General features: G+C 38.6%; 2 protein-coding genes across 2 annotated transcripts; both read right to left on the reverse strand.

Moving 5' to 3' along the window:
* Window positions 1-1993: 1993 nt before the first annotated feature.
* Window positions 1994-2830, reverse strand: LOC147331595 (odorant receptor 131-2-like). Its single transcript, XM_086294393.1, has one exon. The coding sequence runs from the start codon at window positions 2828-2830 to the stop codon at window positions 1994-1996; it is 837 nt and encodes a 278-aa protein (XP_086150519.1).
* Window positions 2831-8412: 5582 nt separating this feature from the next.
* LOC147331596 (odorant receptor 131-2-like) lies at window positions 8413-9498 on the reverse strand. The gene is made up of 2 exons (XM_086294120.1): window positions 9343-9498; window positions 8413-9210 (listed from the first exon to the last, which is right to left on the reverse strand). The coding sequence occupies exons 1-2, from the start codon at window positions 9496-9498 to the stop codon at window positions 8413-8415; spliced, it is 954 nt and encodes a 317-aa protein (XP_086150246.1).
* Between the last annotated feature and the right edge of the window lie 8571 nt (window positions 9499-18069).

An 18069-nucleotide genomic window follows, 5' to 3' on the forward strand; every position in this document is an offset into this window, starting at 1 on the left:
CACTTGCAGCATGTTATGTTTTTCACTTTGGAATCTGAGATCATGTTTGAACAGTATTATATCAAAATCTATTAAAGACTATAGTGATGGGATTTCCAGCTCTTTTTAGAGAACCGGCTCTTTCGGCTCGGCTCACTAAAAAGAGCCAGCTCATATATATGTATATATATATATATGTATATATATATATATATATATATATATATATATATATATATATATATATATATATATATATATATATATATATATACATATGTATGTATACCACTCATATATATTCAAATGATTTAAAAAAAAAAGTTCATTTACCTGTTACTACCACACACCAAATCCGGTCGTTGGTACTTGCTGGCTTGGGTAGCCACTAGGTAACAAAAGCTCAACACTTCGCCTGCATCCTGGAGCACTTCTGTTGTGCTTTGTACGTGTTTTGGAGTTTTTACATGTTTTGGAGTTTTTACATGTTTTGGAGTTTTTACATGTTTTGGAGTTTGTATGTGTTTTGTCTCTAGGGGCCACCGTAAATCTACTTTTTATTTATTCTCTCCACATAAAATGTAATAAATAAATCATATATTACAAAAACCAACTATTCGCAGTTCAACTTTTAGCTATTTAAATTTTCAGCTTTTTCCTTTTAAACAAATTTTAAGTAAAACAACACAAAACACTGCAAACCACAACACAATTACATATAAATGAAAATATGAAAACAAAAAGAAGATGCACATTCTCTGTCATATGGGCCTGCATGAATAAACTTTGTGAATCCTTTAACATCCACAACTGTATTTACTATACCTTTCTAATGTGACATTGTTGTCCCTGGCTCTCTCTCTCTTCCTCCTGCTCTGTTCCTGTGCTACTGCGAGTGTAAATTCCGCCCCTCCCCCCTCTTCCCAGCACAAAGCACAAGGCTCATGTGCTGAGTGAAGCGGAAAAAAAGAGTGAGAGAGAGAGAGAGAGGGTGAGAGAAAGAAAAAAAAAACCCCCACGGCTGGCGATAAGGAGCCGGCTCGTGTCGTTCACTTCAAAGATCCGGCTCTAAGAGCCACTTCGTTCGCGACCGACACAGCATCCATAATTTAAGACAAATGTATTATTATTACCATATTATTCCATTTGAGCACACATAAATAAAAAAAACACAAAATATTCTTAAATACAGTGGAACCCTGACTTACGAATACCCCATGTCACGAAAAATTCAAGTATGATACCAAATAACACAAGTGAAAACTGAAAAGCTGGATCAGATCACTGACAATGAGCCAGTCCATTCAGATCAGTTCAGTGGTGTTCTTCATTCACTTCATCACTGCAAGTTCAAGCACTAATGTAGCTTACAGGAAGCCAAAAGCAATAATTACTAATTAACAGTACTATATAAAGTATCCTGCTCTGCAATTTCAAAATTTCCCTCCACATAAACCACCACATAAAATCCATTAGTGAGCCAATGGTAGCAAAATGTTTGCAGGAAAAAGACTCATTTGATTATTTTCCCATCATGCACATAATTGGAGAACCTGTTTTACATAAGTAACAACAAAACTGTTATACCATTTTTCAATTTAGCACAGTAATGCTTTATGGAAAAATGGACTGTCAATGAAGTAGCATCTTACTTTGGAACATATTACACTAAACACTGAGCACCTAAAATGAATCCAATAACACCAAATTCTGAAAACTCATGAAAATATGTTTTTATTTGCTGTAGGTTAGGTTACTGCAGTTTTCTCCTTTGTGATACAAACAGGAAGTTACAGTATTTCTGCCTACAGCTTCAAAATGCAGAGACTAACAGAACACTGTTTCACTGTGAATGAGAGTTTAGAAAGATCAAAAAAATTGTATGATATGAGAAACATAAAGTGAATTTCACTACTCCCATTACTTCTACTTAGCCTGTATCTAAAAGAAAATGGTAATAAAATTAAGAGAAATTGATAAATGTGTAACGTCAACAATGTCTGTCTTGTCTGGGTTACCTGTGTACAAAAGCATTAGCATTTTTTGTATGAAACAAGTATTTTTTCAGGTACTTTCTGAACATCTTATCTCGTATCCCATAAACAACTGGACTGATGATTCGAGGCAGAACATGTATTAGTATTGAGACTGTGTAGCGGATAGTCAGTACTCCACTTGGAAACAAGGATGTCAAACCATTCAGCAGCAAATCATACACGTAGTTGAGCATGCACAGCAGCAGCTGGAAGCCGTGCAGCAGTACAGTGTTTCTTGCTTTCCTGGCGTTTGTAGCAGCTGCCTGTGCAGCGAAAAGAATTCTGAAATATGTGTAGACAAGGATGAGCCAAACAATAACCAGAAATACAATGTTGGATATATCTCTCTTCTTTTCTAGCTCAGGAGGTCTGAAAGTTGTTTTCCAAAGGCAGAAGACTCTTGAATGAAAGAAATCTCTGGATTCTGTGGCCAAGATGGTGAATAAATCTGGCAGAATTGAAAGTGAACTTAGCACCCATATCACTGTGATCACAACGGTTACATTTTTGACTGTACAGATCTGTGAGTGCTGGAGAGGGAAGCATATGGCAACATAACACTCTACTGCCATCACAGCGAGGGTCATTGGAGTGTTAAGGCTGGAAATGATGGCAATCACTAGCAAAATAATACAGAAGGGCACATGAAGAGTGAAAATGGCATAACTGAGAACTTGAAGGAGGGTGAACATGATGAGCAGGAGGATATCATTGATTACCAGATGAATGTACAGGATGTAACGAGGATTTGTGTTGAAAACCTGAAGAGAAGGACAGGATTTAGAAGATGAAAGGTGAATTATTCCACTAAACATTGAACGGTGGATAAAAAACTGCTTCAGTGACCAAACTTGGACGTCCAAAAATATCACTTAAAAGACGTCACTCCAACGTCTCTTTGCGCGATGGAATGTTCACCGTGCAGAACATATCACATTCTGTCGTCTAGTATGTAGTTCTAAATGGATGTAATAAATAGATGCAAAATTTATGAGCAGGATACAGACCTCATGTTTTTTGAATGTGTGCAGCAAGGTGCCGTTGACATAGATGATGGCGATACTGAGGACCACAGTTATCACATTCTTGACAATAGCTATGTTTAACGGGTCCCGATACATAACTGTTGTCAAATTCATGGCAGCATTTGAAAGGTTCTTGAGTTGGCCAAAAAACCTGTAGACATCATTGATTGTTATGGCAGGTTGTAACACAGCAGGTGTTAACTTTAAAAACACGGCAAAGTGTTGATATCTATGAGCATTCCTTATCTGATCAATAATAATCTTAGAAATCTTAAATATTCTGCAACACTATTACACCAACCATAAAACACCATATCCAAGCATGAAAAATTATTCATTTTGCATAAGCAAATAATTTACATTTCAGAAAATGCATTTTCTGCAATGTAATCCACCATAAATTATTTATTCTCTCAATTTTATAAAGTTCAAAAACCTTTCTGCTCCAGTTTACAACAAACTATGCTTTTCTGCACTAAACTCTGCTTTAGTTAAGTGTGAACTGCAATAAGACATTTTCATTAAAGAAAAAACTCCACATGTTTGTCCTATAACATTAACTTAGTCACAACGAGCTGGATAATAGTAGCATTCTCATTCAAAGCAGTAACTTAAATCATAGTTGATAATTGCGCCTGGTTGTGTTACAATCAGAGTTATTATATAGCTGATCACATAAAATAAAATATACTACACTAAATGATTCAATACAATACAAATCTCAAAGAATATATAAATTGTTTTTATAAACAACCCCACCCACCAAAGAATAGGTGCTCACCTGGTTATGGTTGACTTCTGTCTTGTAGCACTTGCCAGTGATTGATAATTTATAATAGTGGTTATATGCAAATGACGTCAGGTGTGTCTATACTGTATGTGTGAGAGAGGGAGACAGTGCCTAAATGTTTGTGAGTAGTAGGAGTGCTCGTACCCATTAGTGCATGCACGTGTGTATTAGGCACTTTTGCTAGCTCACAGAGAAGAGACAAGAATCTCTGCAAATGTGTCAATATCATGCTTTGTCTTATGGTCCATCTCCTTAGGTTGACATGACACCAACACATGCTCTAGTGTCTTTGTTTAAAGTTTGAAAAGTCAGAGGATATTGTCAGCATTTAGGCTACAACATCCACTAACCCCAGCTCTCCAGAAACATCTGAAACATCTCTCTGTATTATATGTGTATCAGGGCCCTAGGCCATGTGCATGCATTAAAGGACTCCATTCAAAAGGCCTGCTCATTAAGGGCCTTAATACCCATTATTTTTTGTCTTTTACATCAGTATGACAAAACATAGTTAGATTTTCTTTAGAACATGCTGTTACGGTTCGGCGTTGGCAGTGTATTGTTTTAGGCGTTTTGTTTTGGCGTGACTGTTATGTGTTTCCTGTTTTACTTTGAAAGTCTGTGTTATCTTAGTGTGTTCAGTTTACGTTTCCCTGTCTCGTCAGTTCAGCGTTGCCCCAGCTGTGTTTCCCTCTTGTTGTCCATTTCCTGATTCCTTCTAGGTATTTAAACCCTGTGTTTCAGTGTGTCAGGGTCGCGATCTTCCCCCCGTTGTAAATAGTTTGGTGTTTTGCTGTAAATAAATGTCCTATTTTTCTTTAATGTAAATAGTTGTCGATACTTTCATTTTGGGATTTTTTTTTTGTGGTGAACCGTAGTAGTTTTTATTTTTTTTCCCCTTATTTTTATTTTCCTGCGTTGCACGCCGGTTGCCTAGGCCGGGGTGTAACATATGGGGGCTCGTCCGGGATTGCCTTCGCTGGGGGGTCCGGGGACCGCCCCAGCCTTTGTCGTCTGCTGGAGGGTCCGTGGGACCGCTCCAGCCTTCATCCGCCTTCGCTGGAGGGTTCGAGGGACCGCTCCAGCCTTCGTCGTCTGCTGGAGGGTCGGTGGGGCCGCTCCAGCCTCCATCAGCTTCGTCTGCCTTCATCCGCCTTCGCTGGGGGGAGGGTCCGTGGGACCGCCCCAGCCTTTGTCGTCGCTGGAGGGTCCGTGGTGGCTTTTTGATGGGCGGAGCCATGCAATCATGCATGGACTGATTTGAGTGTTCACAACTCAGAAGTCTAAGCACATCTTTGCAGGAGGTCTCCTCTCTACAGGAGCTCACTCCAATATCTTTAGGGGAGAGATATTGGAGAGGTGGAGAATGACTCAAATTGGGTGTCTATTGTCTTGTGCAGTCTGGGAGAAGATTGGACGATGAGGTGGGTGCAGTTTTCTCTGCGGTGGGGTCGGGTGGGCTGCCCCGGACTCTGTGGGGCGGGGTGGTGCTGCTGCTGTGGGCCCCGGTCTGGATGGGCCTAGGCCACATTGCCCTGGTGGGTTCCAGAGTGTTGGGATACCTCCTGGGGTCAGCGGGGGAGCTGGCCCCAGGAGCTGGCCCCTTTCTTCCCTCCCCATCCTCAGCTGCCTCCTTCTTCCCGCTCCACCACACCCACACACACACCTGCACCCCAAGCAGGTGACACACCTGCTTGGGGTGCAGGTGTGTCACCAGGGTGCAGGGGAGGCACTCCCCCTCTGTCCCCTTCTGGCTGCCTGTGCCTAAATTTTATTCTGCAACCTAGACATCCACATTACTCACACTCTCATAACACATACATGTAGGGACGTGGGGGTGGGCACGTTATACAGCGTCCAGAGGATGGTCTGTGTATTCAAACCCACCTCTGACGCTGGTGCCCTATCCTCAATTTTAAATGCATATAGACACTGAGGGTTATCAGTAGGAGCCGTGCTGCTCTCTGGCAGGAAGAAAAATGCTTCCTGCCAGAGCAAAATGAGTATGTTTGGGGAGTGTGAATGTGTGTACAGTGTCTATTTGTGTCTGTCTACACATCGGGTGAGTGTCAAGTATTTGTTTGTGTATATGGGGGTGGGAATGCATGTTTGTGTCTGCGTGCGCCTGTTCATCTGTGTCTATATGTCAGCTTGGGTCTTAGACTCCACGCTGTTGTCAGCGTTTGACATGATATGTTGGCGCATGTGTTGTGTCTGTGTATATGAGTTTTAAAGCATGAGTGTGTGTGTGTAAACTACAGTGCTATTTAATTTAGAGACAGATACCATGAGCATGTGACTGCTGATCATCCAAACCTCCCCCCTCCAAACTCTGTGTCTTTAGCTCTCTTCCACTAGTACATATTTGGCTTCACTCAAAGTGACTCAACTCATCTATTACAATCGTGTACCACTTAATATGAGTGGTGTTGTTATAGCAATGTGGCTGAAAGTCTGTGACATCATTTGTACGCAATACAAATGCCACAACAAAGGAGGATGTCGAGGTGATGGTATACCTGCTGCTCGGTGTATGGCATGTTGTTTTCTGTGCAGACATTTCCCTTAATGGCTGCACCAATGGTTTTAAAAATAGCGGTTTGGATTTTTGTGAAGGAGACACCTTCATGACTCATTGAGTGCCACCACTAGCCGATTGGTGGCATACAGTCGGTTGACATCACATTTTTCTTGGAACCCTGACGGAGTAATTACATGGTACCAGGAACTATCACCTAATGGAAAGCACTAAAAACGTAGTCAAGCCGAGCTAAAATAAGCAGGTACAAGTGGAAAAGGCCTATAAAGTGCAGATAAAATTGAGAGGCAGACAATAGCCCCAACCACAAATCTCTGGCTAACACACCTGCTCCTGCAGGCCCTATTTCTATAGTGATGTACTGAGAACCGTAATCACTATAGGGTAATTAAAAAGGAGGGGCAGGTCACCGCGCAGCAGCTGTTTGAGTGATGTGGGGGAGGGTCAGGATGCAAAGGCTAGGAGCCAGCTGCAATTCATGGTTTGTTTTTATACCACTGTGTATTTAATCATTCTTTGTTAATTTTTGTCTCTTTTCCAGTGTTTTTTTGGTCCTGTCTCCTGCTCCTCCTGCCACCAGTAGATGTCAGCCATCTACTGGTCTTAGTAGATGGCTGCCCCTCCCTGAGTCTGCTGGAGGTTTTGTTTAAAGGGAGTTCTTCCTTCCCAGTGTCACCAGGTGGTTGCTAACAGGCTGCCATCTATTTGTTGGTGATTTTTCTCTGTTTTATTGTAGGGTTGCAATCTTGTAATAAAAAGCAGCTCGAGGTGTCGTTGCTTTGTCTGTTTTTATATAAATAAATATATTTAGCAGCATTTTGTCAATTCAAGAAAATGTTATTTACATAGTTGCAAAAGACAACCAAAATTGCATCAAGGCATTTTATGCTGTAAAGTAAAGAACCTACAATAATACATCAGTAAGCATGTATTTATGTTTTTTTACACACTGCTTCTGCATATTGGCATAATAAAAAAACAACAACTAACAACAATATGTCATGCTGTTTTCATGTCAGATTGCATTTGCTTATTTTAAAGACCTGCTAAAGGCCAGATTACTCTTTCCCCAAAAGGGAGGGAGTATGTAATCAAGTGCTACATCATATGAAAGGAAATGAAGAGAGATGTTCATCACACATTATATTTTTCCAATACAACGCCCTACAAATTCTCAATGTCTGTATAAGGTTTTGCAAAATCACACACTGCATGAATTTAAGTATTTAAAGCTTATAGAAACCAAAGATTTAAGCCAGTTATGCTCCAATCAAATGGGTAAAGATATAAAATACACCTTTTAGTATCTGCTTCAAGGTCAGAGATCAAACATCACACAGTCACACAATTAGGAAAACACTAGTTTCCACTGGATCATCTCCAAACTTTAAAGTAGTATATTAGGCATTGTGAGACAAAGGAACTTTCTTTCTTTGAGCTTTTTAAAACATTTTTTAATACACCATTATATGATTCATAATGACACTAAACTATACTACATTATAAACTACAATATAGATAATGCTGACATCAACACAAAGAAGAACAAAAACAATGCAGATGAGATTTTGGGGGATTTCCATATTACCACTGCTGACATCAGCATTAGTTTTAGTATCGCCTGTTACTTACATATCATGTTTTGATACATAAAACCTTAGAATTGAAGGAGGATGCTAGTTTTTTTTAAAGTGGACAAATATTTGCCAAAGAGTTAAAACAGTAAATTATCACTAGTAACAGTAACGGTTTTTTTTTCTTTCTTTTTTTTGTTGCTTTTTTAAAATTGTTTTTTTTTTTTTACTTAATTCAGATTCTATACAACGCTACTAACAAGAGCAAGGGTAATGTGTGATTTTCAAGACTGATGGTGATACCTATGTCTGAGCATTTAAAAAGCCAACATATCAACTAATATTTGGGGGTTTTTCTGGAACACAATGTGCACCCAGTGCATGTCCAGAGGATGAAATCCAGTTAACCTGATGATTAATTAATGTTTTTTACCAATACACCTAGCTGCCCTCTGCTAGATCAAGAATGTTATAGTCTAAAATCGGTCTTGTTACCCATTTTCATGGTACACAACAGATACTTTTTCAAATACTGTTTAAATGTCTTGTCTCGTAACCCATACACAATAGGGCTAACAAACCTGGGGACAATGTAGATTATGATATAGGAAATAAAAACAACTATTAGATACTGTTTAGGGAACCAGCGCACCAGAGCCTGCATTAATGCAGTTGCTATATAGGTTAGCATAGACAACAGAAGCTGAAAGCCATGGAGCAGGATTGTGTTTCTCGCCTTCTTCGACTCTCGCTTGGCTGATTTAGCTTTGTTAGCAGCAAAAAATATCCTGAAGTATGTGTACATGAAGGTGAGCAAAACTACAATTAGGAAAATTAAATATGAAACCTCTTTCTTTTTTACAATGATTGGATGCTGGAATAAGTTATCTCTCTCACATTGTATTGTGGAATAAAATAACTCCACTGGCTCTGTTGCCAGAATAATAACGATGTCGGACAAAGCTGAGACTGCACTCATGGCCCAGATCCAACCTATAGCCACGTATGTTCTTTTAGTGGTGCAGTACTCAGCGTGTTGCAGTGGTAAACAAATAGCAATGTAGCACTCTAGTGCCATGAGAGCTAAATTTATTGGAGTATTGAAGGTGGTGAAGATAGCCAAAGTGATAAGGAAGCAACAGAATGCAACATTAATTTGATAAAAGATATAAGTGAAAACAAATAGACTAATTGAAGAAGTGAGCTGGATCATGTCATTCACCACCAGGTGGATGAACAGGATGTAACGAGGATTCAAATAAAATATCTGAAAGACATGAAACACCTCATCTCACTTTTATTACTTTAATACATATATATTTCTTGTGTTAGCAATATTTAGGTATATTTTTCCAATAATGATAATTAAATAAAAACAACAATAAGAATAAATACTGACCTGGTGTTTTCTGAAGGTGTGTATCAGTGTACCGTTAATATAGTTGATGGTAAAGCCGAGAGCCAGAACGATGACATTTTTGGCCACGGCTGCACTTGGCGAATCGCGATATTTCAGACTGCTCGACGCATTGAGGGCATAAGATGAGGAATTCATAGAGATGCTTTTTCGGGATCCTTACAAAAGAGTAAAAGTAAGTCACACACACTTTATTGCCTAAATTATTCATTCAGCCATCCAAATAATTGAATTCAGATGATCCATGGCCACAGGTGTATAAAATCAAGCATCTAGGCATGCCGTCTGCTTCTACCAACATTTGTAAATCAATGGGTTGCTTTCAGGAGCTCAGTAAATTCCAGCTTGGTACCATGATAAGATGCCACCTGTGCAACAAACCCATTGGTGAAATTTCCTCAGTACTAAATATTCCACAATCAACTGTTAGTGGTGTTATAACAAAGTGGAAGTGACTGGGAATAACAGCAACTCAGCCACAAAGTCATGTAAAATTACAGAGAGGCATCCGGGGATGCTGAGGTGCTTAGTGAGCGATGCTGAGTGAACAAAGGTCACTAACCTTCTGCACAGTCGGCTACTACAGACCTCATGTGGCATTCAGATTAGCTCAAAAACAGTGTGTAGAGAGCTTCATGCAGTGGGTTTCCATGACTGAGCAACTGCATCCAAACCTTACACCTTCAAGTGCAATGCGAAGTGTTGGATGCAGTGATGTAAAAAACAACAATCATTTTACTTGAAGCAAAACAATGATCCTAAATACACAGCTAGGAAACGCTCAACTGTTTCAGAGAAAGAAAATAAAAGTTGTAGAGTGGCCCAGCCAGTCTCCAACTGAAACTCTGGAAAGAACTAAAGCTCCGAGTACATAGAAGGGGTCACACAACCTTCACACAAATAAGCTGCTTTGCTCAAGCTTTATGCATTAAAGAATCCTAAATACTGCACTATAATGAACTGATAGCAGCGACAAAGACAAAAAACTTTCCTACCTTAGACAGACCACTTCAGTCTCCACTTTGACCAGTTAGGAAACTGATGTGGAAATAATTTGTCTTTATATTAAGGAGTTTGATGCATGACTCCTGTTAAAGGTTAGAAATGATGTCACTGATACTGTTTCTCCTCATTGGTTAAACTTTGGCATCTTTTTTTTAAAAACATTTCTGTTCTGTAAACTAATACCAACCCCTGTTATATCCCTCTGGGTGTTATTACATTTAAAAAATATATCTAACATGAAAAAAACAACAAAACAAAAAGACATTTTCATTTATTGACAGTTAAAAACATTTCCTCTTTGTACTTTTTATCCTGGTGGGAGAAATGTGTGATATGGGAAGGTGTCAATTTGGCCTCAGTTTCAGAGCCCTTATAGCCTTCATAAGCACTCACTCAGTCACTGAACTCTTTAAAAGACATTACAAAAGATCTGAATTATTTACATAGAACAAATACTTAAATAGAATGTATTATAAAGCATCAATGGAAAATTCTCAAAATGGGGCAAAAGAAAAAGAAACAAAAAAAAAATCAAGAGCAAATTAGCCTAACCTTAACACCAACAGACATAACCACACAGCAAAGTACCAAATGCCTCCTTTGACTTAAACTATGTTGCCAAATGTATTCCCTTGTCTGCACTTGTCACATGCATATGAGCTTGAGTGACATCCCATTCCTAATCCACAGAGTTTAACATGATGTCAGCCCACCCTTTGCAGCAAAACATCCTCAACACTACTGGGAAGGCTTTCCACAGGTTTAGGAGTGTTTATGGGAATTTTAGATCTTTCTTCCAGAAGTGCATTTGTGAGGTCAGACACAGATGTTGGATGAGAAGAATTGGAGCGGTGACTGCTCTAATTCATCCCAAAGGTGTTCTTTAGGTTGAGGTCAAGACTCGGTCAGGTCAGGGCCAAACTCCCTCTTATATGTCCTCATGGAGCTTGCTTTGTACACTGGTCTGCAGTCATGTTGGAACAAAAAGATGTATTCAAACTGTTCCACCTTCAAACTTTTAAATCTTCAAACTGTTCCCACAAAGCTGGGAGCAGTAAATTGTCCAAACGTCTTGGTATGCTGAACCATGAAAGGTTCCTTTCACTGGAACTAAGGGCCCCTTTCAAGAATGTGTTAACACGCCATTATGATTAGTGTGATTAAAATCTTTAACGCATTTAACCCAGTCATTCATTTAATCCAGTCATTCATTTAATCCAGTCATGAAATTTTCTCGCTATGAAATACTTCATAATCGACTATTAGTAGTGTTAAAAGTGGAAGTCATGTGAAACAACAGCAAATAAGTCATGAAGTGGTAGGCCGTAGTACAGAGGTCACCAACTTTCTGCAGTCAATCGCTACAGACTTCCAAACTTTGTGTAGTCTTCAGATTAGCTCAAGAACAAGTTTCCTAGCAGCTACATTAGTGCCTTACATCGCTAAGCTCAGCGATGTAAGGAAGTGTCAGATGTAGTGGTGTAAAATATCACAGCGCAGAGTGGACAAGCTTTGAACATACTGCCCGAAATGTAAGAAGTTATGACCTGCAGTCTATCTGGGTCAGATATAAACCAAGTTTAGGTGGAGTTTATTTTCGCTGTGCTGACTTTTTACAGTCAGTTACAATAACTCGTACTGCGTACTAGCTAGCATGACGGAGTTTCTATACAGCTGGGTGGGTGCTATGATGTTACTAATGGTGAACTTTATTTTATTCATAAGGTTAGTTAGTAGAGTTGCCAAACGTCCGGTAAAAAATGGAATTGTTCCGTATTCAGAGAAAATGTTACGCGTTTCAAATTCATTCATTCATTCATTCATTCATTCATTCATTCATTCATTCATTCATTCATTCATTCATTTATTTGTTCATTTCAGGCACAACAAAAATACATATATTGAACATAAAGTGCACAAAACAAAAAACAAAAATTACCTGACAAGGAGTGGGACGAAGAAAACTTATTAAATCCCACCCCTATACTCACTCATCAACAAAAAACAATAAGCTTCCCGCAGCTACGCTCATCGTTGCAACCAAATAAACCATCAACAGCCCCGGGCACATGCAAGCATCTCAACGGCAGCTCGCAACAACAAATAGAACCTTCATAACTGAATACAGAATATATATTAATTATAAATTGCGTTACCACAGGTAACAAGCAATACTAATTACATAGTGACAAACACACATACATATACATGTACATGTACATACATACGCACACACTTTCTTTTTTTTTGGAATCCATACCAGCAATGGTAAGAGAACAGACATTACAGAGCACACTAAAACCATCATTGAGTATACTGTGACCAGACCAACTGTTTGTAGAGAAATTAAAATCTATGAATATTTTTGCATTGTTTCAATTGTAAACTCAGACTGTTCCAGAGTTTCACACCACATACAGACACACAAAAACCTTTACGGGTTGTTCGAGTTCTGGGTAATTTGAATTCTCCAAAGCCTCTCACATTATAAACCCTTTCTCGAATTTCAAATATAGTTTGTAAATTTGCAGGGAGAAATTTATTAAAGGCTTTGTATAAGATTATAGATGTATTGTAATTAACCAGATCCTGGAATTGAAGTAACTTTGCCTGAAGAAAGAGTTTGTGAGTATGATCTAGATAACCAGCCTTGTGAATAATACGCAGTGCTCGTTTCTATACTGTGACTAATGGATTAGTTGTATTTTTATATGTGTTTCCCCACACTTCCACACAATATATAAAATATGGAAGAACCAGGGTACAGTACAGAGTACGAAGTGCATCTTTATCAAGGTATGGTTTCACTTTGTTCAAAACTGCGATGCTTCTGGAAATTTTGTTTTTTATGTGTCTGACGTGGGGTTTCCATGAAATTTTGTTATCAATTACAACTCCCAAAAATTTGTTTTCACTCACATTATCAATTGGTACACCTTCAATGATAATTGTTAATTCTATATTATATTTTAAATTACCGAAAAACATTGCTTTAGTTTTATTTATATTTAATGATATTTAATAAAGACTTAAAACTGGCACTGATGTAGCCTGTCTAATATGGAGAGGAAGGTTATTCCAAAGCATCGGCGCTGCAACAGAGAACGTTCGGTCTCCTCCAAGTTTCAGCCAAGACTTTGGGGCCGAAAGCAGCAACTGCTCAGCTGACCGAAGGGAACGAGTGGGGACGTGGGGCTTCAACAAGTCAGACAAATAAACAGGTGCCAGACCATTTAGAGGTTTAAAAACCAATAAAAGGACTTTAAAACGGGTCCTAAATTCATAATTCGTCACCTATGACGTGTTTTCAGTTTTGCTCATCATTGAGTGTTTTTTAGGTCTTAATCTCTTAAACTTATACTTTCTTTTAAATTCTTATTTGTTTTGTTTCTTCCCCACATGCAGTGGGTTTTTGTCAGGGCTCTGTGTGCGGGCAGGCGGAGATGAGGATTCAAATGCAGGACTCGGAAGACGGAATGCAACTCAAAAACCTCAGCTTTATTGCTGGCAAGAAAACAAAACATGAAGTGAGGCCTGAACACTGAGACCAAAAAACACACAGGCATAATCTGATGGTACAACGCGACACCGAGCATGGGAAAACACAGGGCTTTTATACACACAGGGTAGCAACGGGGGAATCGGCAACAGGAGGGAGACACAGCTGGGAGAGATCAGGGCTAACGAGACAGAGGGAACAAAGTTGCACACATTAACATAAGACAAAGACTTTCACAATAAAACAGGAAACATGAATCACAACTCAGAGACATGGACTCAACACAGAGAGACAGAAAATGACACATGGAACTGAACTATACATGAAACCACAATTCCTAAAACATGGATAACAGAAACATGAAACTCTAATAATAATACTAATCACAACCACAACAAGAGAACAAGAAAACAATCCATGATGCAAAATTAAACCAAAACATAATAAACTCAAAATACCGTGAACAAGAACCGTGACAGTACCCCCCCTCTAAGGGCTGGTTCCCTACAGCCCTAAACAAAAAAGCACATCACAAAACCCCCAGCTAACGAAACTCGAGGCTGGCTGGGTTCTCTTGTGATTCCTGGAGTATTTTAACCTCCAAGGCATGCATTTTTAATTTCTCTTTGATATTTGGGCTGATTGGAGCCGGAGAAATGTATAAACAAAGAATTACCAGCTTTATTTTTTTTCTACCTTATTTTTGTTTTTAAGAAATAATATGAGCCACATCTGAGGATATTTGTTTAAAATTTTGATAGAACAGTAGCAGTATAATGTCCTGGATATCAGGCCCTTGCAGAGCAAAATTGAGGATTTTGGTCTAAATCTAAATAACCCAAAATGTGATGTCCACATATGTGGACGGAGGTAAAAATTAGAATGGGAGGCAGAGCCTTCAGCTTTCAGGCCCCTCTTCTGTGGAACCAGCTTCCAGTTGGGATTCAGAAGTCAGAGACACACTCCTGACCAGTGTTGGTCAAGTTACTTGAAAAAAGTAATCAGTAACTAATTACTGATTACTTCCCCAAAAAGTAATCCCGTTACTTTACTGATTACTTATTTTCAAAAGTAATTAATTACTTAGTTACTTAGTTACTTTTTAAAAACCCGATTTACAACCTGAAGAGGTGATAAAGTGATAGATCTTTCAGCCCAATTCTACTTTTTCTACATAATCCATCATACAAAATGTAATCAAATGGAAAAGTCTCTTTTTAAAACTTGTTTTATTAGTTTTAATCTTTTAACTTTATGCATCAAGCAAAACATTTAATTATATGCAACATTCTCTGACTTGAATAAATTAGTTTAACATTTAAACCTATTTTCTACACATTCCAGCACATAAAATAAAATATTTTTTGTGTTTTCACTCACTCTTTCAAACAGATGCAAGTAAAACACAGCAGAAAATAAATAAAGTCAAAGACTCAGCGGTCCTTTTGCTCTATTTTCACCTGTAAAGCAGGAGCAGGGTAGGCGGAGGGTTACCCTGGTGCAGGTGTGCTGCGGTCAGTTGAAGAATCCGCGCGAGTGTCTCTGTGAGTTTCCCATCACGTCGTAGCTACTCGGTGCTTGCTCGGAAGTTTAGGGGTTTTTTTCGCTGTAAAAAGAAGTTTTCTTCCCATGCACGATGGACGCTAATGTTTTTGTCACTTTTTATGGAATCAAACTCAAAGTAAGGTCAGTACTTCCACACTTTAAACGCTGCACGCTCATACTCTCTCCCGCACTCGATATATTATCCATTGTTGATCTGCACACAGCTGCTGTCACCAACATAGCACTTGCTTACGTCATTGTCATGAGACATTCTCGCAAAAAAAATCACGGTTTTAGTAACGCAGTAACGCAGCGTTCCTACGGGAAAGTAACGGTAATCTAATTACCGATTTTGCAATAGTAATCCCTTACTTTACTCGTTACTTGAAAAAAGTAATCAGATTACAGTAACGCGTTACAAGTAACGCGTTACTGCCCATCTCTGCTCCTGACATTATTCATCAGCATGTCACTTCTCAGGGAATATATAACAGAGAAAACTTTAATACTGACATTGTTTGTCCTCTCATAAATATTATTATCACAAAACAATCTATGGCTTTTAAATCAATTTACAAATATAATTTTGATAATATGTTTATTACATAGTTTTGTCTTACACTGTAATGCCTACCATAAACTAGTTTTCTCATTTTCTGGTGATTGATGATGACCATTATTTTAAATGCATCACACTTCTTATGGACCATGTCCATCCATCCTCTCATCCTATTCAGGGTCATGGGGCATTGGAGCCTATCCCAGCTGTCTTCAGGGCAGGGCACACCCTGAACAGGCCACCAGTCTGTTACAGGGCTAACACGCAGAGACAGACAACACTCACATTAGTGCAAAAGGTTGCCCTATTTCCAATTTTGAATCAATTAACACTAAAACAGGGACACACAGGGAAAACATGAAAACTCCACACAGATGTTAGAACTGAACTCAGGACTTTCTTGCTGTGAGGTAACAATGCTAACCACTAAACTACCATGCTGCCATGTGCTGCCACCATGCTACCGTATCATTTTTTTAAACTTACTCATTTATCGGCATAGGGGAAAACAAAGGGAGAAAAATGGTACACCATAGACTAAACACTAAATTGAAGCTGCTAATTTAACCTTGGTCTTCAGTTGTTATTTTCAACATGTCTGCTGTGAGAAACAACTTCTATTCTCACTCAAGCTCGATTTGTAAGTGATTTTATATGCATACATTTTTAAGTTCACACATATATCTCTCATTTCATAAGAGTAAAGAGAAGAAGATCCAGACAATGTTCATTTCTAAACATGAAGTTTTAACTGAAGTAATAGTTGTTATACAGGCAAAATATTATATTATGAATTTATATGCAAGAAAACACAGAAGAGGCACTCAGGTGGTTACCATCTCACATGTCATACATCTGTCTAGCAGGTCAGCTACTAATACAGGGTAGTCAAGTAATAGCAAAGGCCTTTGTGTGTGTGAGAGAGTTTGGTGAGAGTGTAGTTTAGTGAAGGCCTCAAACTGTTGCCCCATTATGTGAGGTGTGACTCATGAACGCGTTTAGATAAAACTTAGCAAATTCACAAATGTGAATGAAAACATTTTAAATACTGCTTCAGCTCTTTACAATCCACTTTTTAGGGTTAGGGTTAAGGTTAGTATATTTTACTTGTGTTTACTAGTAAGATTTTTTTCTAATATTTAAATTTGTGATCGTGCTGGAGGTATTAAAGAGATTCTGTTGCAGTGGTTTGAATCCTATCTATCTCATAGAGTCCAATTTGTTCATGTATTTGCAGACTCCACTTCATACACTTAGGCTGATTATGGAGTTCCACGGGGTTCTGTGGTAGGTCTAGTTCTGTTTACTTTATACATGATTATTTTAGGCAATGTCATTACAGGGCGTAGCATCTATTTTCACTGCTATGCAGTTTATCTATGCATGAAGCCAGATAACGCACACCAATTTGTTAAACCTAAGGAATGGCCTAAAGACAAAATGACATGGATGGCCTCTCATTTTTTACTTCTAAATTCAGATGAAACTGGGGTTATTGTACTCAGGCCTAAAAATCTTGGAAATATGGTGTCTAACCAGATATCTACTCTGGATGGCATTACCTTGGTCTCCAGAGACACTGTGAGGAACTTTGGAGTCATTTTTGACCACGAAATGTCCTTCAATGCACATATTAAACAATGTGTACCGTCCCTTCCTGAGCCTGGTTCTGCTGGAGGTTTCTTCCTGTTGCTAGCTCATAGGGGGTCATATGATTTGTGGGGTTTGCGCTGTTGTCTTTTTATTATTGTAGAGTGTTTACATTAGAATTCAAAGCACCTTGAGGCAAAATTGAATTGAATTAAATGTATGCAAAAGGGGGCAAACTATTTTTCACACCACTGCAAATCATCAAATTTTCAGAACAATTTCTGCACAATCATTTCTGATGGGTTTAAAAAAATTACATTCAAAATTTTGGACATATGTAATATTTGCTATGAAACTATAGCTTCATACTTAAATTATTTTTAAAGATATATGTTCTTGAAAATAATTTTTGGTCAACACACTTGCAGCATGTTATGTTTTTCACTTTGGAATCTGAGATCATGTTTGAACAGTATTATATCAAAATCTATTAAAGACTAGGTACCCCTGC

This window comes from Aulonocara sp. 'chitande type north' Nkhata Bay, linkage group LG5 (assembly GCF_057382095.1).
Source record: "Aulonocara sp. 'chitande type north' Nkhata Bay isolate Kocher_YH1m ecotype deep benthic linkage group LG5, A_spYH_male_GT1.1, whole genome shotgun sequence".
Taxonomy (NCBI): domain Eukaryota; kingdom Metazoa; phylum Chordata; class Actinopteri; order Cichliformes; family Cichlidae; genus Aulonocara; species Aulonocara sp. 'chitande type north' Nkhata Bay.

What these genes read in the sequence shown, in the direction of transcription:
- LOC147331596 (XM_086294120.1), bottom strand. Translation starts at nt 9,498, where the DNA reads ATGAATTCCTCATCTTATGCCCTCAATGCGTCGAGCAGTCTGAAATAT. An exon ending in ACACCTTCAGAAAACACCAG is followed by an intron (nt 9,211 to 9,342) that starts GTCAGTATTTAT and finishes CATGTCTTTCAG; the next exon opens with ATATTTTATTTGAATCCTCG.
- LOC147331595 (XM_086294393.1), bottom strand. Translation starts at nt 2,830, where the DNA reads ATGTTTAGTGGAATAATTCACCTTTCATCTTCTAAATCCTGTCCTTCT.